The 25,554-nt window shown below is 43.5% G+C and overlaps 1 protein-coding gene across 1 annotated transcript in view; it reads right to left on the bottom strand.

The window, feature by feature from the left end:
* Nucleotides 1-25,554, bottom strand: part of LOC120064806 (receptor-type tyrosine-protein phosphatase gamma-like) — a 178,832-nt gene that overhangs the window by 140,254 nt on the left and 13,024 nt on the right. The window contains exon 2 of the mRNA XM_039015404.1: nucleotides 19,066-19,176. Within this exon, the coding sequence (XP_038871332.1) occupies nucleotides 19,066-19,176 (111 nt within the window). The remainder of the gene's footprint in view (nucleotides 1-19,065; nucleotides 19,177-25,554) is intronic.

The raw sequence follows: 25,554 nt of genomic DNA on the forward strand, positions 1-25,554 counted from the left end.
CCTTCGTTTTTTTAGCTCTCTAATATCTAGATTTTTCAGCCGTTATCTCTCTGTGCATCCCTCACTTTCTCCCACCTTCTCCTCACACTCCATTTATCTCTCCATTTGCTACATTCACATTTCTCTCTACACCTCCTTATCCCCTCTCCCACCCACCCTAACCTCCCCTCCTTTTCCTCTCTCGCCGTCTGTCTGTCTGCCACTGAGGTGTGCTTTCTGCAGCGCCAGTGTGAATATTAACGTGGAGCACCTGCCACTCAGAGAGAGTTGGTGTGAGCATTGATGCATGCCTGCAGCAGGGGCCCCTGCCCTGGGGACACAGCGATAACACTGGAGAGAGGGCCACGGGACACAGGAGACACACACACAGCAACACACACACACAGTGACACATAGGTAGGGAGTGACACACCAGGCCAGGCATATGAAGCAGATTCTCCTGTCCAGACAATCGTCTCTGAAATCATCCCTCAACTAGAATGTCAGCTGTCTCCACAGCTTGCCCGGAGTCTCACTAGGTGAGTTAACTCTCTGATTGGATATGAGAGTCCGCAAGGTATGAGTTAACTGATTGGATAAGAGTCAGTCTGGCCGATACTGTAACTGATTTGAGCCGTGTCTCTCATCACAAAGCAGAGCTGGGCTCAGTGAAAACCGACCAGGCCAGCCAAAAAATGAACAGGTAGACAAAGAGGGTTCTAGGATTGATGGAACTCTATTCAGAACTATGACAATCGCATTTCCTCACACAGGCTTAGCAGCCATTCCATTCCATTATAATCCAGACACATACGCACAAAAACACGCACACACACGCAAATGCACACATGCAGCAGGTGGTCATGGTATTTGGGGACAAGTGACAGAAGGAGGAGGGTAAGAGACAGGACAGGAAGACAGGGAAAAACAACAAGGTCATCAGTGATGGAAGGTGAGGAGAACTGTGTTTGAAGACACACACACACACACACACAAGCAAACAAATCAGCAGTGTGTTTATTTACTCCAGCAGCCAGTCATTTGGAGGCTGGCCAGTAGAGGTGTGTGTGTGTGTGTGTGTGCGTGCGTGCGTGCGTGCGTGCGTGCGTGCGTGCGTGCGTGCGTGCGTCGGATGACGGGGGAATAGGAGGAAACCGGGAGGAGGTGAGGACAGGAGGAGAGGATAAGAGTGGGCAGCATAAGCAGAAAGGAAACAGCCTGGGGTGCCTCAAAACAGCTAATTAGGCCACAAATCACAGACAAGCATAAACCACATCCCTGGATGATTACTACAGCTACCCAGTCCAGTCTAAACCCTGCTGCCCCTGTCCAGCCCCATCCATTCCCCACTCCACCCCAAATATGTCAGGGCTCTACGCTGACCTTTTTTACAAGGAGCACGTATGCACCTAAGATCAGAAATGTAGGCGCACACAAAGAAATGTAGCACAATGAAAAATATTTCAGGTATTAAAGCTAGAATCCTTCATGTTTCTAGGTGCACTGGTGCGCCTAAATTTAAATTCCAGGTTGCACAGCAAAATATTTAGGCGCGAGTAAAATGGTCTCACTGTAGAGCCCTGGATGTTGACCTACACACAAACCTATGATGTATACACATAAACCCATGACGTCTACTCACAAACCTATGATGTATACACACAAACCCATGATGTATACACACAAACCCATGATGTGTACACATACATCCTGCTCTGAATCCAGATAAGGGCTGCATTAAGAACGAGGTATGAGAAGAGTTTCTAAAATCTGGGGGAGGAGAAGGAGGAGAACGAAGGTGTGGGAGGGGATTACATAATTAAATAGAAAACAGATTCCCCAAAAGAGAAAAATAAGAAGAGCTATACTGTAATCATAACAAATGAGAGAAATCATCTTATTACAATGAGTCATCACATTTCATCTCAGTACAGCCCGCAAGCTCTCCATCAGTACAAACGACAGTGCCCCGAAACATTGACTTAAGAACAGATCTGAGTTCTCCTCCAGTCTTTACATGCTGTGGACTATAGCCTGTTGTCCAGGGCCTGTATTTATCAAGTGTCTCAAGGTGCTCATCTAGGATCAGGTCCTCCCTATCCATAACAATCTTCTTCAATATGATCTAAAAGGAAAACCGCTACCTGATTAGCACTCCTACTCTGGTCCTGCAAGGTAAGCGTGGACAACAATAGCTGCTTCAAGTTTACACACGGAGCATCCTGCTAATTCCGAACCACAAATCTATAGTTACCGGCGTAATTCACTTATCCAGAGATAACAGGGTAAGGAAAAATGAGTATAATGAACAGAGAAAGGAATCAAGGAGTGGGATGAAGATACAGGCCAGGAAGCCGTCATCCTAAACTAAATCCCACCAAGGAAACGCCTTACTAACAACACTGCCATCTGTGTCGATAAATATCTACAGTACCTGTTAAAGCTACAGATGACACCTCCAATCACTTTATTATAGTCACTGCCATTCTGCAGACAAGTACTCCAGTATTGTACATTAGCAGCTGTGATGGAGGTTGAGGTATGAAGGTGACTCTGATGATCAACAGGGATTCAACAAGTTCCACATTTTGCAGGTGTTGAAGGTCTGTGTCCTCTCTCTCTGGATGCAGTAAATATATTAGGAATGTAAATACATGGGGGATTTGTGTGTGAGGACGCTGACCTAATGATCCATAAAGAGTTAGCCTATGCCACCCTTATGACAGCATTATGAAATAAAATATAATAACATTGTATTAGTCACATGCGCCGAATATAACAGTTGAAGACCTTACAGTGAAATGCTTACTTACAAGCCCTTAACCAACAATGCAGTTTAAAAAATACGAATAAGAAAATAAAGGAACAAGTAATTAAAGCGCAGCAGTAAAATAACAATAGTGAGACTATATAGAGGGCGTACCGGTACAGAGTCAATGTGCGGGGGCAGCAGTTAGTTGAGGTAATTGAGTTAATGTGTACATGTAGGTAAGGTAGAGTTATTAAAGTGACTATGCATAGATAAAAACAGAGAGTAGCAGCGGCGTAAAAGAGGGGGTGGGGGGGTGGGCAATGCAAATAGTCTGGGTAGCCATTTGATTAGATGTTCAGGAGTCTTATGGCTTGGGGGTAGAAGCTGTTTAGAAGCCTCTTGGACCTAGACTTGGCGCTCCGGTACCACTTGCCGTGTGGTAGCAGAGAGAACAGTCTATGACTATGGTGGCTGGAATCTTTGACAATATTTAGGGCCTTCCTCTGACACCGCATGGTATAGATGTCCTCGATGGCAGGAAGCTTGGCCTCAGTGATGTACTGGGCAGCACGCACCACCCTCTGTAGTGCCTTGCGGCCTGAGGCCGAGCAGTTGCCATACCAGGCAGTGATGCAACCAGTCACCATTTTCTCAATGGTGCAGCTGTAGAACCTTTTGAGGATCTGAGGACCCATGCCAAATCTTTTCAGTCTCCTGAGGTGGAATAGGTTTTGTTGTGCCCTCTTCACGACTGTCTTGATGTGCTTCAACCATGTTAGTTTGTTGGTGATGCGTCTGGCCCTGCGGCCTTGTGAATGTTGACCTGTTTAAAGGTCTTACTCACATCGGCTGCAGAGAGCGTGATCACACAGTCGTCCGGAACAGCTGGTGCTCTCATGCATGTTTCAGTGTTATTTGCCTCGAAGCGAGCATAGAAGTAGTTTAGCTCGTCTGTTAGGCTCGTGTCACTGGGCAGCTCTTGGCTGTGCTTCCCTTTGTAGTCTGTAATGGTTTGCAAGCCCTGCCACATCCGACCAGCATCGGAGCTGGTGTAGTACGAATCGATCTTAGTCCTGTATTGATGCTTTGCCTGTTTGATGGTTAGTCGGAGGGCATAGCGGGATTTCTTATAAGCTTCCAGGGTTGAATCCCGCGGTCTTAGTACCAGCATCGGTCTGTGGTGGTAGACAGCTATGAAAAATACAGATGAAAACTCTCTAGGTAGATAGTGTGGTCTACAGCTTATCATGAGAAACTCCACCTCAAGCGAGCAAAACCTTGAGACTTCCTTAGATATCGTGCACCAGCTGTTGTTTCCAAATATACATTGTCCGCCCCCCTTTGTAAAACCAGTTGCCGCTGTTCTATCCTGCTGATACAGTGTATAACCATCCAGCTGTATGTTGATAATGTCGTCGTTCAGCCACGACTCCGTGAAGCATAAGCTATTATAGTTTTTAATGTCTCGTTGGTAGTTTAATCTTCCTCGTAGGTTGTCGATTTTATTTTCCAATGATTGCATGTAAGCTAGTAGAATGGAAGGCAGAGGGGGTTTATTCGATGCCTACAAATTCTCAGAAGGCAGCCCGACCTCCGTCCTCTTTTTCTCCGTCTTCTCTTCACTCAAATGACAGGGATTTGGGCCTGTTCCAGGGAAAGCAGTATGTCCTTCACGTCGGGCTCGTCGGGCTCGTTAAAGGAAAAAAAAGCTTTTGCCAGTTAGTGGTGAGTAATCGCTGTTCTGATGTCCAGAAGTTATTTTTGGTCATAAGAGACGGCAGCAACAACATTATGTACAGAAAAAGTAAAAAAATAAGTTACAAACAAGGCAAAAAAACGGACAAAAAACACATTTGGTTAGGAGCACGTAAAACGTCAGCCGTCTTCTTCGGCGCCATGATACAGGACTTATGACACATTTCTTATGATGATGACATCTCCGTTATCTTAATGCTCCTCCTTAGGCCTCTTATAACCACAATAAGGTATCAAATGTTATTGCATATATTTCATCTGACCCCTGCAGTTCAGACAGCATAACAACATTAGATCAGAGTGAACCTGTGTGCTCAGGCTGACAATCACAGTGTTACCATCCATCGGGCCATTACCATCCCATCATCATCACCGTAGGCTGGCAATCTGAGCCACATTCTCCTTATTACCCATCCCATCAGGCCAGGCATGTCCTCATCTGTTAGACTGGAGTAATGGCATGGCACCAACAGCTAGTCAGCCACTGACACGTCAATGCTCCAGAACCACTTCAAAAATATAGAGGCTGCCGTCTCAATACTCTATATAGCCAGTAAAGTAAAACAGCAAATCGACTCACTATCCACATATAACAAGCTTATTCCTCAAGTAATGTTTCAGTTTTATTGACAGATTATTTTAGGCTGAACTGGAGTTTTCAGCCAGCCAGTGTTAAGATAGGCTAGTTACCCACATATGAGGTGATCTACAATACTGGATGCTCGTCTAGGCAGCACTGGCCCAGCATATTCATCTCAATATGCTCTCATTGCAACACTGCAATCAATCAATCAGACACCAAAAAAAGCTCAGCGTTGTCACACACAAATCCCCCATGTATTTACACCCCTAATATATTTACTGCATCCAGAGAGAGAGGACACAGACTGTCAAAGGCAGGCAGGCAGAGACGGAAGATGATTTGGAGATTCTGCACACAAATTAGTTCCTGCCAGGGTGATACATCATGGAGAATTAGGAGGTCTCTGTCTTCACCTCACCTCACACACCAGAACCTGGGCGGCCGACAGCCATATTGGCACATCTGTCAGGAGAGGATAGAGGAACCCAGCCAGGACAGAGACTGTGTGTGTGTGTGTGTATGTGTGTGTGTGTGTGTGTGTGTGTGTGTGTGTGTGTGTGTGTGTGTGTGTGTGTGTGTGTGTGTGTGTGTGTGTGTGTGACACCCAGGACAGAGATGGATGGACCAATCACAGCTCCACAATTGGCTGATCTGATCTGACCAGCAATACCCAAGATGGATCCTCCTATCCTGTGTCAGCTTACAGCGTGCGGAGCCGGGGGAATTCATTTTTAATAATTAGTGTTCACTTCCAGCGAGCACCTCGGAGTCTCTTCTACAGGAAATAAGTGCAGGTAGATAGAAGGGGTTGCAAGGCATCCGACCGCAAGTTACTAGAGGGTGGTGAGTATGGTCCAGTACATCACTGAGGCCGAGCTCCCTGCCATCAAGGACCTCTACACCAGGCGGTATAGACTACAACCACCCGAGTCATAGACTTTTCTCTCAGCTGGAACCAACAGGACCCTGAACAGCTTCTACCCCCAAGCCATAAGACTCTTCCTCGCGCCCTTCGACCCTTCCTGTCCTCGGGCTCGTGCAGTGGGGAGATCTTTGTGGGCTATACTTGGCCTTTTCTCAGGGTAGTAAATTGATATCCCTATACTGGTGTGGGGCCTGTGCTTTGCTAAAGTGGGTGGAGTTATATGCTGCCTGGTTGTCCCGGTCCGGGAGTAACTTTGGATGGGGCCAGTGTCCCCCTTCCCCCTCTGTCTCAGTCTCCAGTATCTATGATGCAAGTCTATGTACCGGGGGGCTAGGGTCAGTCTTTTATATCTGGTGTAATTCTCCTGTCTTAGCTGGTGTCCTGTGTGAACTTAGATTTGCTCCCTCTAATTCCCCATCTCTCTCTCCCCTCCCGGAGGCCTAGGTAGTCCATGCCTCAGGACTACCTGGCCTGACGACTTCTGGCTGTCCCCGTCCCTAGTCCACCCCTCAGAGCCTGGTTCTTCTCTAGGTTTCTTCCTAGGTTCCTTCCTTTCTAGGTATTTTTTTTCTAGGTACTGTGCTTCTACATCTGCATTGCTTGCTTGCTCACTGGGTTTTAGGCTCAGTTTCTGTATAAGCACTTTGTGACAACTGCTGTTGTAAAAAGAGCTCTATGAATAAATGTGATGGATTGATTGACAATTAAAGAAGACTGCTAAATAGCTAATCAAATGGCTACCTGCACTGACTCTATGCACACACCCTGACATCCCAACAAGCGCACACACACACACGCACGCACGCACGCACATACGCACACACACACACACACGCACACACACACGCCCACACACGCATATGTGCATACTGACGCCACACACCCTCACCACATCACTGCTGCTACTGTCTATTATCTATCCTGTTGACTAGTCACTTTACCCCCACCTATATGTTAAAAGCTACTTCGTACCCCTTCACATTGACTCGGTACTGGTACTCCCTGCATATAGCCATGTTACTTTTACTCCTTACTGTTATTCGTTATTCACTTGTGTATTCATTCCTCGTGTCACTATTTCAATGTTTTATTAAATGTTTCATCTTAACTCTGCATTGTTGGAAAAGGAATCGTCAGTTAGCATTTCACTGTTAGTCTACACCTGTTGTTCACAAAGCATGAGACAAAGAAAATGTTATTTGATTTTATTTGGTTGACAATTCACATCATCAGTGAAAGACATACACAAACACACACCAATGACACAATGGGTTATAAACGACGGGTGTTGAGCTGCTATCCTCGCTGGGAGCCGTGTGTGTCTGAGCCACAGAGTGTGATTGGAAATGCCCATTGCAGCACGGCCGCAATGGCTGCCTCATTCTCAGACAGGTGAATACGTCTCCCCTCTCTCCAGGGAGCTGAGAATAACTCAGTCCCTTACCCTGAGAGAGAGAGAGCTCCCTGTCTGACTGGGTTGTATAGACCCCCCCCTTTTAACTGGCCTGGAGACTCCTTCCATAGAGAACATTGACATTAGAGTCAAGGTTGTATTTTGAATGGAACCTCCCTTTAACTGGCCCTCTGACCATACGGGGGAACAGGGTTTAAACAGAGCAGGTAGTCTGCCTCCTCTCTGTTCTGTTCTGCCACGGCTTGGTTTGCCTTGGTTCAGTGACCACCGCAGCACCACCATCAGAGAGAGAGGAGGGAGGAGGAGAGATAAAGGGCAAGAAACAAGGGTGATGTGGGGAGAGGGGATACAGGAAAGCGAGAAGGTGTGTGTATGTGTGAGAGAGAGCGAGAGTGAGAGAGACTGAGAGAGTGAGAGACACAGAGAGAGATCAGGAAAAGAGTGAAGAGAGAGAAGGAGCCGACACACACGTTGGCACATGCTCTGTTGCATTCTAGGACAAAACTAGCTTCCTGAAGGCAGTCTGATCTGTGGAGCCATTCTGCATGTTCTCATCCACAACAACAGCAACATCATGTAATGGTTGCTTCAAAGATGTAAACACAGAGAAACAGACAATATTACAAACTCTCTCTGTCTGAGGATAGGTAGGTAGTTAGACACTAGCCATAACAATCAGCAGTTCTATTAGTACTGCATTCCCATTGTGAAAGATGAGGTGAGGGGTTGCTAACTGTGAGGCACATTCCCTTCCTGAGTCTCCTAGTAGTAGAATGATCCACAGCCTGGGAGAGTATCTTTCAGCCCCATACTCATGCCAGCTAACCAACCACCTCTCCAGTTCTCCCTCCATCACCTTGACCATGCAGTGCCAACACCGACTGGAGACAGTACATCTGAGTGAATCCATTATGCTCCACTGACCATGACTGACTGACAATAGTGTACTGCATGCAGTATTGTGTGTCCATGTACAGGTAACTGCCTAAATAAAGGAAGCACCAACTTAAAGTGTCTTAAGGTGTTGGGCCACCACGTTCCACCAGAACAGCTTCAATGCACATTGGCATAGATTCTACAATTGTCTAGAACTCTATTGGAGGGATGTGTCACCGTTCTTCCATGAGAAATTCCATAATTTGGTGTTTTGTTGATGGTGGTGGAAAATGCTGTCTCAGGATCTCCCATATGTGAATTTCCCATAAGTGTTCAATTGGGTTGAGATTAGAGGTCAACCGATTAATCGGAATGGCTGATTAATTAGGGCCGATTTCAAGTTTTCATAACAATCGGCAATCAGCATTTTTGGACACCGATTATGGCTGATTACATTGCACTCCACAAGGAGACTGCGTGGCAGGCTGACTACCTGTTATGCGAGTGCAGCAAGGAGCCAAGGTAAGTTGCTAGCTAGCATTAAACTTATCTTATAAAAAACACTCAATCAATCTTAACATAATCACTAGTTAAACTAGTAATATCATCAACCATATGTAGTTATCTAGCTTGTCCTGCGTTGCATATAATCGATGCGGTGCCTGTTAATTTATCATCGAATCACAGCCTACCTCGTCAAATGGGTGATTTAACAAGCGCATTTGTGAAAAAAGCACTGTCGTTGCACCAATGTGTACCTAACCATAAACATCAATGCCTTTATTAAAATCAATACACAAGTATATATTTGTAAACCTGCATATTTAGTTAATATTGCCTGCTAACATGAATTTATTTTAACTAGGGAAATTGTGTCACGTCTCTTGCATTCTGTGCAAGCAGAGTCAGGGTATATGCAGCAGTTTGGGCTGACTGGCTCGTTGAGAACTGTGTGAAGACCATTTCTTCCTAACAAAGACCATAATTAATTTGCCAGAATTGTACATAATTATGACATAACATTGAAGGTTGTGCAATGTAACAGGAATATTTAGACTTATGGATGCCACCAGTTCGATAAAATACGGAGCGGTTCCGTATTTCACTGAAAGAATAAACGTTTTGTTTTCGAAATTATAGTTTCCGGATTTGACCATATTAATGACCTAAGGCTCGTATTTCTGTGTGTTATTATGTTATAATTAAGTCTATGATTTGATAGAGCAGTCTGACTGAGCGGTGGTAGGCAGCAGCAGGCTCGTAAGCATTCATTCAAACAGCACTTTCCTGCATTTGCCAGCAGCTCTTCGCTGTGCTTCAAGCATTGCACTGTTTATGACTTCAAGCCCATCAACTCCCGAGATTAGGCTGGCAATACTATAGTGCCTATAAGAACATCCAATAGTCAAAGGAATATGAAATACAAATGGTATAGAGAGAAATAGTCCTATAATTCCTATAATAACTACAACCTAAAACTTCTTACCTGGGAATATTGAAGACTCATGTTAAAAGGAACCACCAGCTTTCATATTCATATTTCATGTTCTGAGCAAGGAACTTAAATGTTAGCTATTTTACATGCCAAATATTGCACTTTTACTTTCTTCTCCAAAACTTTGTTTTTGCATTATTTAAACCAAATTGAACATGTTTCATTATTAATTTGAGACTTTTTTGGTCCTCCAATAATCGGTATCGGCATTGAAAAATCATAGTCGGTCGACCTCTAGTTGAGATCTGGTGACTGAGGCACACCCACACACCCTTTAAACGCTCCTTTGAGACCCCTCTTTCAAAGTCACAGATCCCATAATCTAGCCATGGCAGCTGAAATGATGGGCAACTGGGCATTTTTATACATGACCCTAAACATGATGGGATGTTAATTGCTTAATTAGGTCAGGAACCACAACTGTGTGGAAGCACCTGCTTTCAATATACTTTGTATCCCTCTTTTACTCAAGTGTTTTCTTTATTTTGGCAGTTACCTGTATATCATGGACTCAAGGGTTGTACAGTAGAATTCATCACGACTTGAATGAGTGTTAGACAAATGAGTCATTCTGTTCATTGACTTACATCAAGGCTAATGTAGCTAGCTTTTATCACAATACAATGCCAGGATACAGAAATGGAATACAAGCCCAACAATGTATCAAGAGACAGATGCCATGTCTGCATAAATATGACTAATCTCAAATCCAACTGGTTTCATCCAACTGCGGGGCAATATAAAAGCTCTGAATAAAAAGTAAGAACTACACACTCAGAGCCAGAGACAAACAAGAATCAAACACAGAGAGAGAGAGAGAGAGTGAAAAGGGGGATCATGAAAAAGCTTTAGAAAGAGAAAAAAAAACTACTGATAAATGATGCAGATCTGAGTTCCTGCGGGGGTCTCGTGGTGTGAGATATCATCTCATGAAAAATGCCTTCGCCGAGCACACACATGCCTTGAATAACCTTTAATCACATTCCCGGGAGTGGGTTTCTGTGTAACTTATTTAGTGTTTCATAACTAAAGTACACACACTGCATTGAGAGTGAGACACAGTACACCTCTCTCTTCTGTACAGCAAATGTGAAAGACTAAGAAGTAGGTTAGGTTAACCTTCTCTTAATGTTGTAAAGTGAGATTAGAATATTCAAATCTGTACAACATTTTCTATCCTTTCATTTGCATCTGCAACGTTTTGACTTTCTGCATTAGGCAGTCTCCCTGGCAGAGAAAAAGTCCATAAAAAATGTGAAATATAGATTTCTGATTGACACAGTGAATTACTTGCACAACACCAGAGAGGTGTATTGAAAGTGTAAAGGCTAAAAAGCTATAGAACGTTGGTAGAGACTGGTAAATAATACAATTATTCTCCTGACAACTGAGTGGAATATAGAGGAGGCTGGTGTCAGGTGATATGAATCACAACATATGTCAGACACTACACCATCCAAGGCAGGGTTACCTCACGAGACCGACTCATGTCCACTACATAGGCAAGAATGTCTGTCTTAGACAGGAATCCTATTCAATAACTAGGGTGAATGACTGAAATGTGTGTAGGTAGATGGAGGCGTACTAGCTCTCCATAACAGTGGCTTCCTGCTTCTTCTACAATAGTCTGGTCTCCATAGCAGAAAGTACAGATCAAAGCTCATTAGGAGAACAGAACTGTAGGAGACATGAAGGGGAGAGTGGTGAAGCCGGAGAGTAAGAGCGATGGAGGAAGGAATGGAGAGAGTAAGGTGAAGAGGTGGGGAAAGAGGAGAGTGAGAAAGATGTGTGAGAGAGATACATAGGGTGAGGGTGCAGTATCCTTGCTGAAGGCACTACTCCTCTAGCTGCAGTTATCAATTAGCCTGGAATCCTAACTGCTATGCTCCAGTTGCACCTGGTGTTATCCATGGTCTCCACTCCCCCATGTACTAAAGCTACAGCTGAAGTTCTAGGGTTGTCATGGTACCAGTATTGCGTTACTCTGAGGTATCGTGGGGGGAAAAAAGAAAACATTTCCCGAGAAAAACAGTCCTAATGTTGGAAACAAACAGCCTCATGTTGTCACCCAGAATAACATGTTTCTTTTCCAAGCTATAGCACAAACTTATATTACAGGACCAAAGAGTTTAGTCTGCTTTGTGTTTTCCTTTTTGCCATGAAAAATCAGTGATTGCGATACTGGTATAATGACAACCCTAAGCTGAACACAGAGAGACACAGTAGTAACAGATGCTAGTTTGCCCGACCACTGTGAGAGAGCTGAGGGCTCTTCACAGAGGAACACTATAACAGGATAATGGCACAGAGGCCTGGGAAAGGATAGAGGCTGGCTGGAGTCAATTACAGCATACGAGAGAAAGTGAGTTATTCCAACCAAGTATGTTCTTTTTAATTTTGTATAACCTTTATTCCCCAGGTGGTCCCATTAGGGCCAACATACCTCTTCAAAATACCTACTGTAGCGTGTAGCAGCAGACTAACCCAGGCCAGTCTGTAGTGGCTGCTACACTGCCTGTAAACGTCTCCATTCCCTCCCACGTGGCTCTTAATAACCATTTAGATGCTATGGCACACTTGTCCTTCCCCCATTCACAGCCCATAGACACTAATTACTTCTCTAAAGCAACGCTGGACAACATTTCTCTTCTGTCTTCCCTTTCTCCAATGGCTCCATTTAACTCAGTCACAATGAGCTAGCTGCCTCACCATTAACCCTGCTGTCATTTACTCACAGTGCTTCTGACTACATATTCCCCCTAACAATACAAAGCACACTGAGGCAAAAGAGCTTTTAGCTGTCTGAATCCCTATAGCTCAGTGTCAACACAGGTTCAGTGTCCAACAACTAAGGCAGGTTTGAATAGAGAGCATGACACATTAAAAGCTCAGAGAGCACAGAGAGAGGCCTGGCAGACAGGCTGCAGAGGCTAGGGTTTGCTATGTGCTAAGTGCTATGACTACAAAGGCAATTACAATTACAGTGAAACTATCTTTACCATATTCTGAACTGCTACCTAACCAATAGCTTTATTTACGTGTTTAGGTGTATTGTACAAAGAATGTCAGAACAGTGTGGACAATAACTACAGTTGACCCCTGAGCTGACACTACAGCTGTAAATGTAACACATGGAAATATGAGTAAACATTACTATCAATGATCTATGGGTGGTGATCCTTGTAAAATAGGTATTCTGACCTCAATGGGTCTTCCTAAATAAAGGTTCTCTCCTCTCCCAGGAGGTACAGCATCAAGGAGAAAATCATCTCTCGTGGACAGATCGACATAAACATAACTGGTAACGTAGAATCTGTCAGGATTGAATGGGATGGTTAGCATATTTTTTCCAATGTTTGGGTTTTTCTTCACTGTTTATTTGTACAAATCACGATTTTGCAGGTGTAAGCATCTTTGGAATGTCAGAAGGGGAGGGGACATTCAGCATGTAATTTGCAAAGAGAGAGAGTGGAGCGCCTCGTTCCTGGTCCAATCCTCATTCTAGCATTTCTTGATCCCTTCTCTTAACGCTTTACACTTGTACACATATACAGGTTCAAAATAGCAGATTTGGATACAGATAAGCACCAAAATTGGAACACAGTGGCTGTACATGACGTCAAAGCTCAAGGTCTACGCTTCACAGCAAAGTATTGGTTTTGAATGACAGCGGTTCTGAACATGAACACCGCACGCAACAACAAGTTGCCCCCATCCCTCCCACAAACTGGGCAACTTTTGCAAATGTGTTGTCTGAGTGAGGTAAACGCTGAAAATAAAGACGACTCGTGTATTTTGAAAGATGAGCTGTTGAGGATTATAATAAATACCGCTTTGATTTCATACAAGCAAGCCAAACAACTGTTAGTCTTCACTTTCCCATATCATTCCCATACAGTAACAAGATGACATGGCGCCATTGCTGGGTTGTTCTGAACAGAATGAGCCTATGTTTTTTCTATTGTGAAGACATTTGGCAGGGAACACACATCTGAATGTACACTATCGTTCAAAAGTTTGGGGTCACTAAGAAATGTCCTTGTTTTTGAAAGAAAAGCACATTTTCTGTCCATTTAAAATAACATCAAATTGATCAGAAATACAGTGTAGACATTGTTAATGTTGTAAATGTGTCACGCCTGCTCCCGCTCTACCCCCCCTGGCGCTCGAGGGTGCCAGGCTGCCCTGCATTACGCTCCCCTGCCACCATCATTTATGCACACCTGCCTTCCCTCGTCACGCGCTTCAGTGATATTGGACTCACCTGGACTCACTCAATCACCTGTTTATTACCTCCCCTATATTTGTCAGTTCCCCAGCTCTGTTCCCCACTGCTGCATTGTTTGTCATATGTCTGTGTTACCCGTGTGCTGACGCTGTTCCTGTCTTGTTCTATGTATGTTCCCGAATAAATGTCTGACTCCCCGTACCTGCTTCTCCTGTCCGGCGTCGGTCCTTACAGAATTACTATTGTAGCTGGAAACGGCAGATTTTTTATGGAATATCTACATAGGAGTACAGAGGCCGATTATCAGCAACCATCACTCCTGTGTTCCAATGGCACGTTGTGTTGACTAATCCAAGTTTATCATTTTAAAAGGCTAATTGATCATTAGAAAACCCTTTTGCAATTATGTTAGCACATCTGAAAACAGTTGTTCTGATTAAAGAAGCAATAAAACTGGCCTTCTTTAGATTAGTTGAGTATCTGGAGCATTAGCATTTGTGGGTTCGATTACAGGCTCAAAATGGACAGAAACAAAGAACTTTCTTCTGAAACTCGTCAGTCTATTCTTGTTCTGAGAAAGGAAGGCTATTCCATGCGAGAAATTGCTAAGAAACTGAAGATCTCGTACAACGCTGTGTACTACTTACTCCCTTCACAGAACATTGCAAACTGGCTTTAACCAGAATAGAAAGAGGAGTGGGATGGCCCCAGTGCACAACTGAGCAAGAGGACAAGTACATTAGAGTGTCTAGTTTGAGAAACAGACGCCTCACAAGTCCTCAACTGGCAGCTTCATTAAATAGTACCCGCAAAACACCAGTCTCAACGTCAACAGTGAAGAGGCGACTCCAGGATGCTGGCCTTCTAGGCAGAGTTCCTCTGTCCAGTGTCTGTGTTCTTTTGCCCATCTTAATCTTTTATTGGGAAGTCTGAGATATGGATTTTTCTTTGCAACTCTGCCATTCTGGTACTGCTACCAACATTTTAGCACTGACTGTTATGTGCTAGCTGTGTAGTCTGTGTTTATAAACGTGCAGTGACCGTAAAAATATGCATTTGTATAAGGAATCGGCAACTCGTTCTCATCTTCTTATCCAGGTAGGCTACTTGATTTCAACATGTAAACAAAGTGAACAGGCTGTTATTCAAACAGTTGGAGATGGACAGGAGGGTCTATTCATAACCAGTTCAACTGCTCTACCTTACTAGCAAGCAAATAGATCCAAGTTGGCTCGACTTTAAATATAATGATTAGCTGGCTACTCACTAGCAGTGGCTTGTGCTTGCGAGATTGTTTATGAGACCTGTGTTCATTTTCTATAACGGCTGCTACCAGAAGTTGGACTGAGTGGCGGAGCAGTTTAAGGCACTGCATCGCAGTGCTAGTGGCGTCACTACAGACTACAGATTAGATCCAGGGCTGTATCACAACTGGCCGTGATCGGGAACCTCATAGGGCGGCGCACAATTGGCCTAGCGTCGTCCGGGTTAGGGGAGGGTTTGGCCGGGGTAGACTGTCATTGTAAATAAGAATTTGTTCGTAACTGACTTGCCTGGTTAAATAAAGGTTCAATAAATCAAACATTTGTGGATGTGCATGGATCTGGTAACATTTGTAACAAAATTGTCATTTTCATAGACTTATATAGACTTATAAAATACAATTATTACCACCCGTCTTATGGTTGAAGGCTTATATTTAGTATAGGTATAATTTACAAGTCCTGAATTCATTAGATTATTACTGACTGTTTGAAATGCTTGATCTTTAATTGTGGAACAAAGCTTATTTAGAGAGAATTTTTTTAGGCCATATCGCCCAGCCCTACTTCTGTCTCTATTCTATGTGCACCAAAATTCTGATCTGATTCTCTGAATTGCCTTATGAAAGCCTAACACTGTAAGATTGTTTTTAGAATGCGTAAACAACAACAGTAATTTTGTGATGCGGGGATGCAGGGCTGTGTTCCAAAGAAAACAAATACAAGTTTGCTTGCTCTAGTTCCTCAACAGCACAGCTAGGAGAGTTCAAAATAGTACCTTATGGTTGAAGTCTCTTCTTTGAGTCATAAAAGTGCATTGAAAATACATAGGAACTGTGCACACTCGGAGAGGTGTGTGGCCACTTCGAGACAACAGTTAGTCCTCTCACAAACCCATGTCATTTTTTTTGTTGCACCTACCCCAAATGAACCATGTTACTGTATCCAGAGTATTTTTAGATTTCGTTATCAACAAATGTGGCAAAAAGTACAGTAAAAGTAAAATGCACATTAAATTGACAGTATAATGTTTGGATTCAGTCTTGGGTCAGATTAAGTGTTTTGTTCTCACCTTTAGTCTAATAATTTTCCCATATTCAAACTGTTCCCTTTGATGTCACGAATCCCGTTTCCTGAGTCTGTTTTTTGCCTGTGTTCTGTTCTGGAGTGTTTTTTCCGGTGTCCTGGAACGCACCCTGTCTGGTTGCCGGGCGATTTAGCTAGTTGGGAGATCTCAGATTACCCGCACCTGTATCCCATCAGCTATCTGCACACCTGGTCCTGATCATCATCTCTCCTCTTCATAAGCCCGGACCTGACATCCATTCCCTGCCGGATCGTTAGCCATTAACAGTATGTTGTGCCAGCGTATCAGCCTCCAGCTTGATAGAATTTGTTTTGTTGTTTTGTACGTCTTGCTTGCCTTAAACTTACCTCCGTTTGTTCTGTCTTCAGTTATTCACCCGGATCACTTACCCCATTCCTGCCTGGTCGTCGTCGGTTTCCGCTACTCCCTTGGACCCACCTATTCACTCCCATCAACTCACCACCGCTGCCCGCTACGCCACCTGGATATTTCTACCCCTTCATATTCACTTGTAAATAAATACTCACCTTCTTCCTACTCTCCTTGTCCTGGTCTGCTTCTGGGTTCGATTTTGAAAGAACGTGACATTTGATTGCTACCATGGTTATGCATTTCCATATTTCTTCTGTAAGAAGCATTTCAATTTAGCCCTATCAATATAGCAAATTCCCACGAGTGTATGGAGTTAAATGTACCCAGAACTTAATTGAGCAGCTGACCAATTACACAACACTTTAGTTCTGGGTTAACCGAGATTAAGGAGGAGAAGAAGTGTACTAAAAATAACTTCATCCTACTTCATGCTCCAAAGGAAACATCACTGTGAATATAACCGTTAAATCAGTAAATTCGTATAGCTCTTTCCACAAAGGCAAAGTGGAATTGGAAAGAGGTTTGAAAAGGTTTTTTAGTGATATTTTCCTTTTTAAATATTTTTAAATATGAGTGATTTTTATAGGACTGCAGGCGGTGCTAAAATAAGCAGGAGGGAGGTAGTGAGAATGACTTTTCAAGCATAATATACAATCCAAAGAGGCAGAATATCATCAATTTCCATCTCAATTCTGCGTTGTCCTACTCAGATGGCCGAGAGCACTTTGTTCATGTCCTCATCTAATGGGAAATTTGCACAGTTAGTGGATATGAATAGGACCAGGGACACTACTTCTAGCTTTTCGATTAAAATTCAAGCCGCTGCTTTTGAGGATCACAGTGAGGTAGCTGGCTAGCAGCACAATGGTTGTAAAAAAGCACATTCAGTGAATTAATCACATATAGGCCTACACACAAACACTGCTTGAGCGTACACACCCACAGACATACAGTACATACACCCACCCACAGCATGTCGTGAATAACCAAAGGCACAAAGTAAATGTATGCATGATGAATCATCTATTAGATCTGAAACCTTATTGAAGGCTGCCCTGCAACATACACCTCATCATCAGACCTTGTGAAAGTTTTTCTGGACACAACTGTACTTTAAAATATGTTAATTTAGCTCTAGCTAGGGATGTGCACGGTTATATGAATATCCGAATGGACGTTAGTCTTCAAATACTTGCCTGAGTATTTATTTTTGACAGAAAAAATATATGTAGGCCTCTTTTAACACTGAAAAGGCTTTTTCTAAACTAACTAAAATATTCATGTGACATTGTTACATAGAAATATATACCAAGATATTTCAAAGTATTAATTAAATAAAACAAACTTTTCAATGTAGTTTTTATGACGTGCACCATGCTCCCCATAAGAAGACCAGTAGCATTCATGTGTGTAGCTTGTTGTTTATGTTGGCCAATCGAAGCGGCTCAATGTGTAGCAAGTAGAGTTAGAGTTCACTAATGCACGATGGAATTAAAAGTTTGCAAAATGAGGAGAAGTAGGCTACAACGGGCAACCAACAGGTAGGCTGTTGTGTTAACTGAATGGAGTTGAGGGATAAGCGCAGCATATGGCCTCGTTTAGCCTAACTAGCCTCTCTAGGCTACTCCAGTCAAGACAGGCACTGTTATATGGGATGATAAATAACATTGTGGCTACTACAAGTTAGCTAGTCTTGGCTGTAGCCGAGTTTCCTTGGCGTCTCTCTTTCTCCATCCATCTGCTCCCTCCAATGACTGTAAGGCTCGCTCCCATCTCACACACACCGCCCCCTCTGCAGCTGCAGCAATAGAGTGCCAGCCTCTCTCCCACGCCCACCAGTGCTCAGGTTAAAAACTTACGTTTAAGAAACACATGTATGGCTGAATGGTTCTCACAAGGACCACACTAGTCCCTACTCCAGCACAGAATCTATAACACACATCAACAGCTACTCCCTGTAGCTACCACTCAGAGGGAGAGAGGTAAAGAGGGAAAGAGGGAAAGGGAGAGAGGGAAAGAAGAGTTGAATTATGAGCAAAAAAAACTAAGTGGGAGTGTAGAGGCTATTGGGAAGGAGTTGGAAAGAAGGGAGAAAAGTTGGGACGGAGAAAGGTTGAGAATCAATAAAAGACAAAAGAGGAAGATAACAGAGTTCCAGTAAGGTAATATGTCTCTACAGCCACAGTCCAGTTAGGTTTGACCCATCTCATTCATTCATCAGAGAAGAGAAAGAGACAGAATCCTAGAGAGGAATTAGGGCTAGAACCTGTGGCAAAAGAGTTCATCCATCTTGCCTGGGGACATAGCTGTACCACTATGGAGGAGAAAACTACTCACCTGAATAAGCCCAGTAGGAGTCTCCTCCTGCCGCCCTCCTCTCCCTCACCCTGTCCCCCATGCTCCCATGATGCTCTTTTTCTACTGGCCCCGACTGGCCACCCTGTAGAGCTGAGGGAAATAGAGAGACAGAGGTTAGAGGTCAGAAAGAATATATAAGAAAAACCTAATATTGAGTTGCACCCCTTTTGCCCTCAGAACAGCTTCAATTTGTTGGGGCATTGACCCTACAAGGTGTCGAAAGCGTTCCACAGGGATGCTGGCCCATGTTGACTCCAATGCTTCCCACAGTTGTGTAAAGTAGGCTTGATATCCTTTGGGTGGTTGACCATTCTTGATACACATGGGAAACTGTTGTGAGAGAAAACCCAGCAGTATTGCAGTTCTTGACACACTCAAACCAGTGCGCCTGGCCCCTACTATTTGCATTGTGTGCCCCCCCAACCCCTCTTTTACGCTGCTGCTACTCTCTGTTTATCTTATATGCATAGTCACTTTAACTATACATTCATGTACATACTACCTAAATTGGACCGACCAACCAGTGCTCCCGCACATTGGCTAACCGGGCTATCTGCATTGTGTCCCACCACCCACCAACCCCTCTTTTTACGCTTCTGCTACTCTCTGTTCATCATATATGCATAGTCACTTTAACGATACCTACATGTACATACTACCTCAATAAGACTGACTAACAGGTGTCTATATATAGCCTTGCTACTCTTTTTTCAAATGTCTTTTTACTGTTGTTTTATTTCTTTACTTACCTACACACATACCTTTTTTTTCTCGCACCATTGGTTAGAGCCTGTAAGTAAGCATTTCACTGTAAGGTCTACACCTGTTGTATTCGGCGCACGTGACAAATAAACTTTGATTTGATTTGATACTACTATACCCTGTTCAAAGGCACTTAAATATGTTGTCTTGCCCATTCACCCTCTGAATGGCACACATACACAATCCATGTCTCAATTGCCTCAAGGCTTAAAAAAATATTCTTTAACCGGTCTACTCCCCTTCATCTACACTGATCGAAGTGGATTTAACAAGTGACATCAATAAGGGACCATAGATTTCACCTGGTCAGTCTGTCATAGAAAGAGCAGGTGTCCTTAATCCATAAAAGTCTAAGCCCTGTTTAAACTGGGGGAGTACTACTAAGCTATATGGAATTGTTTTAAGAAGGTTGTACCAAGGATCATTTTGCTATTTGATTTAGAATTTTAAGACCCATTGAATTATCCCAAAAAATCTGAAACAATTATTTGATGAAAAATATCTAAAGGAAGTTTGTTTTGAAGTGTCTTTCCTCTATCTGAGAGATACAGTACATGGCTGACACCTGCTCGTCAAACATGTTATTCCAAAATCATGGGCATTAATATGGAGTTGGTCCCCCCTTTGCTGCTATAACAGCCTCCTCTTTTTATGGAAGGCGTTCCACTAGATGTTGGAACATTGCTGCGGGACTTGCTTCCATTCTGCCTCAAGAGCATTAGTGAGGTCGGGCACTGATGTTGGGCGATTAGGCCTGGCTCTCAGTCGGCGTTCCAATTCATCGCAAAGGTGTTTGATGGGGTTGAGGTCAGGGCTCTTTGCGGGTCAGTGAAGTTCTTAAATAGCAATCTCGACAAACTATTTCTGTTCGGACCTCGCTTTGTGCACAGAGGCATTGTCATGCTGAAACAGGAAAGGGCCATCCCAAAACTGTTGCCACAAAGTTGGAAGCACAGAATCATCTAGAATGTCATTGTATACTGTAGCGTTAAGATTTCCCTTCACGGGAACTAAGGAGCCTAGCCCGAACCATGAAAAACAGTCCCAGACCATTATTTCTCCTCCAACAAACTTTACAGTTGGAAATGGTACTATGCATTCGGGCAGGTAGCGTTCTCATGGCATCCGCCAAACACAGTCTCGTCTGTCAGACTGCCAGATGGTGAAGCGTGATTCATCACTCCATAGAACGCACTTCCACTGCTCCAGAGTCCAATGGCGGCGAGCTTTACACCACTCCAGCCAACACTTGACATTGCGCATGGTGATCTTAGGCTTGTGTGCGGCTGCTCGGCCATGGAAACCCCTTTCATGAAGCTTCCGACAATCAGTTGTTTTGCTGATGTTGCTTCCAGAGGCAGTTTGGAACTCGGTGGTGAGTGTTGCAACCGAGGACAGACGATTTTTAAGCGCCATGCGCTTCAGCACTCTGCGGTCCCATTCTGTGAGCTTGTGTGGCCCACCACTTCGCGGGGTAGCCGTCGTTGCTCCTAGATGTTTACACTTATATTTCCACAATAACAGTTTCCACTTATGTTTCCACAATAACAGCACTTACAGTTGATCGGGGCAGCTCTAGCAGGGCAGAAATTTGACGAACTGACTTGGTGGAAAGGTAGCATCCTATGACGGTGCCATGTTGAAAGTCACTGAGCTCTTCAGTACGTTCCATTCTACTGACAACGTTTGTCTATTGGGATTGCATGGTTGTGTACTCGATTTTATACACCTGTCGGGTGTGGCTGAAATAGCCGAACCCACAAATTTGAAAGGGTGTACACATACTGTTGGCCATGTAGTGTATAAGAAAGATCAGGAAAAACTGTTATTTTTAAAACATTTTAATTTTGCCTTACTGGTATTACCCTTACAAAGACACTGAATAAAATATTCACTATATGGAACAACAGATAGTCCCCCCCAAAAAATCTAAATGAAGTTTATTCTGAAACATCAGGAAACATTTGTTGTTGTTTTTTTACATGTTTTGAACCCCTTATTTTTGTCACTAAACAATCTCCATATACTGTATACTTCCATAAAAAAATGTAACTTGTAACAGGGGACCTTCAGAGGCCTGCGGGTGTCTTGCATATAAACAGAGGGGTCATATTATTGTGTAGCCCAAACTGTTCAGACGCTACAGACATAAGTTGGCAGATCGGCTGTACCGACTTCAGACGAGTCCCAAGACGCTTCTGGGGGATGTAGAGCAAAACGGAGAACACCATCATGTTTGTGGGAGTCTCATCTTTCCATAGAGGCGTCATAATAGTTTGGATGATTTTGTGAGAAGAGCGATTTTCATGGTCATGGTGATTCTCATGGTCTGAAAAACACTGCTCTAACTCTGTCACCTTTCACTGCAAATGCAGAAGTGTTACATACTGATATCTCTAGCTTAAACTGACAGATTTTTATGGGGATTTTTTGTTATGCTAATTAGATTTCCGCAGGGGCGCGGACATCGACCTTAGGGGGTTAATGTTTTATATAGTCAGAGTATGTTAGAAATGTCTAAACTTGGGCCTCCCGAGTGGCGCAGCGGTCTAAGGCTACAGACCCAGGTTCATTCCCGAGCTGTGCCACAACTGGCAGTGGCCGGGAGTCCCATAGGACGATGCCCAATTGGCCCAGTGTCATCGAGGTTAAGGGAGGGTTTGGCCGGTGGGGCTGTACTTGGCTCATCGCACTCTAGCGACTCCTTGTGGGGGGCCTGCGGGCTGACCCCGGTTGCCAGTTGAACAGTGCAATTGGCTCCCGGGTTAAGTAGCGCGGTTAGTCGGGTTATGTTTCGGAGGACACTTGGCTCCACTTTCACCTCTCCCGAGTCCGTTGAGGAGTTGCAGCGATGAGACAAGATCTAAAAAATTGCGGATAAAAAAGGGAGCACAATTCTTTTTTATATATTTTTTTACAAATAATAAATTAAAAACATTTCTATGCTTAAATTTTGGTGGGCTTAATAGGTACACTTACCCTATTGTTTAATATGTTCTGTATTTACATTGAATGGAAATGTCACGGCCGTTGAAAGAAGAGGACCAAGGCGCAGCATGGTAAGCGTACATTTTATTTTTATTTGGAAAGACGCCGAACAAAACAATAAACACTACAAAACAAACCATGAAGCCAAAGGCTATGTGCCATAAACAAAGTCAACTTCCTACAAAGACAGGTGGAAGAAAGGGATACCTAAGTATGGTTCTCAATCAGAGACAACGATAGACAGCTGTCCCTGATTGAGAACCCTCCCGGCCAAAACATAGAAATACAAATAATAGAACATAGAATACCCACCCCAACTCACACCCTGACCAAACCAAAATAGAGACATAAACTGGATAAATGGATCTCTAAGGTCAGGGCGTGACAGAAAAATGTTTTGGGATCTACAGTATATAAAAAAATTACATAGGTATAATTCTAACTGCAATACAAAGTTATAAAATACAAAAAAAGTGTTCCTGGTCTTTGTATGTTAAACTCTAGGGAATGGGATAGATGTTGCCGTCTCAGCCTCAGGCAGGTCAATTAAGCCAAACTGCTGAGTAGGAGCCAGAACAATCTGGGCAATCATCCAAAATGATGAAGAGAGCAAAGAAAGAAAGGAACCATTCTGTCAGCCTTTATAACACCACAACTATGAAGACTGGAGCTATAGGTGGGTGTGGGTGGGATAACTCCTGAGAGGTCAAAGGTTTTTAGGGGGCTTGTGGTGCAACAGAACACGGATAGGATACTGTACTTCTTGTATATCATGCACTGACACAAAGGTGAACCAAACAATGTACACTCTTCACTTCCTCAGTACTTCCTCTGTAACTCCTCTTTCATAAAATAACCCTACTTTGCCATCCATTTTGTAGTGATGGAGGGAGAGTGAGATGGAGAGAGAGTTCAATCAGGGCAGAACAGAACATGCTGTGGGGGTTAAACAGCCAGAGACCTGGAGAAACAGAATAGGCTCTGGTGGTATACAGCCAGAGACCTGGAGAACCAAATGATAGTTTGATTGGCACACAGGCCTTACCAGCAAAAGCAGGAGAAGACTGCCTGCCCCCACGAGACCAGCCCACACAGTAACCACAGCCCAGGTGTCATCATTGCTACACACAACGTAATGCTTTTTATTACTCATTGCCTCCTGTGTGGATAATTTAACCTACAGTATGTCTGTCTTCCCTCTGTGTGGATCATTTAACCTACAGTATGTCTGTCTTCCCTCTGTGTGGATAATTTAACCTACAGTATGTCTGTCTTCCCTCTGTGTGGATAATCTAACCTACAGTATGTCTGTCTTCCCTCTGTGTGGATAATTTAACCTACAGTGTGTGTCTGTCTTCCCTCTGTGTGGATCATTTAACCTACAGTATGTCTGTCTTCCCTCTGTGTGGATAATCTAACCTACAGTATGTCTGTCTTCCCTCTGTGTGGATAATTTAACCTACAGTATGTCTGTCTTCCCTCTGTGTGGATAATTTAACCTACAGTATGTCTGTCTTCCCTCTGTGTGGATAATCTAACCTACAGTATGTCTGTCTTCCCTCTGTGTGGATCATTTAACCTACAGTATGTGTCTGTCTTCCCTCTGTGTGGATCATTTAACCTACAGTATGTCTGTCTTCCCTCTGTGTGGATAATCTAACCTACAGTATGTCTGTCTTCCCTCTGTGTGGATAATTTAACCTACAGTATGTGTCTGTCTTCCCTTGTGTGGATAATTTAACCTACAGTATGTGTCTGTCTTCCCTCTGTGTGGATAATATAACCTACAGTATGTCTGTCTTCCCTCTGTGTGGATAATTTAACCTACAGTATGTGTCTGTCTTCCCTCTGTGTGGATCATTTAACCTACAGTATGTCTGTCTTCCCTCTGTGTGGATAATTTAACCTACAGTATGTCTGTCTTCCCTCTGTGTGGATAATTTAACCTACAGTATGTCTGTCATCCCTCTGTGTGGATAATTTAACCTACAGTATGTCTATCTTCCCTCTGTGTGGATCATTTAACCTACAGTATGTCTGTCTTCCCTCTGTGTGGATCATTTAACCTACAGTATGTCTGTCTTCCCTCTGTGTGGATAATTTAACCTACAGTATGTGTCTGTCTTCCCTCTGTGTGGATAATTTAACCTACAGTATATCTGTCTTCCCTCTGTGTGGATAATTTAACCTACAGTATGTCTGTCTTCCCTCTGTGTGGATAATTTAACCTACAGTATGTCTGTCTTCCCTCTGTGTGGATAATTTAACCTACAGTATGTCTGTCTTCCCTCTGTGTGGATAATTTAACCTACAGTATGTCTGTCTTCCCTCTGTGTGGATAATTTAACCTACAGTATGTGTCTGTCTTCCCTCTGTGTGGATAATTTAACCTACAGTATGTCTGTCTTCCCTCTGTGTGGATAATTTAACCTACAGTATGTCTGTCTTCCCTCTGTGTGGATAATTTAACCTACAGTATGTGTCTGTCTTCCCTCTGTGTGGATAATTTAACCTACAGTATGTGTCTGTCTTCCCTCTGTGTGGATAATTTAACCTACAGTATGTCTGTCTTCCCTCTGTGTGGATAATTTCACCTACAGTATGTCTGTCTTCCCTCTGTGTGGATAATTTCACCTACAGTATGTCTGTCTTCCCTCTGTGTGGATAATTTAACCTACAGTATGTCTGTCTTCCCTCTGTGTGGATAATTTAACCTAC

This window comes from Salvelinus namaycush, chromosome 20 (genome assembly GCF_016432855.1).
Source record: "Salvelinus namaycush isolate Seneca chromosome 20, SaNama_1.0, whole genome shotgun sequence".
In the NCBI taxonomy this organism is placed as follows: domain Eukaryota; kingdom Metazoa; phylum Chordata; class Actinopteri; order Salmoniformes; family Salmonidae; genus Salvelinus; species Salvelinus namaycush.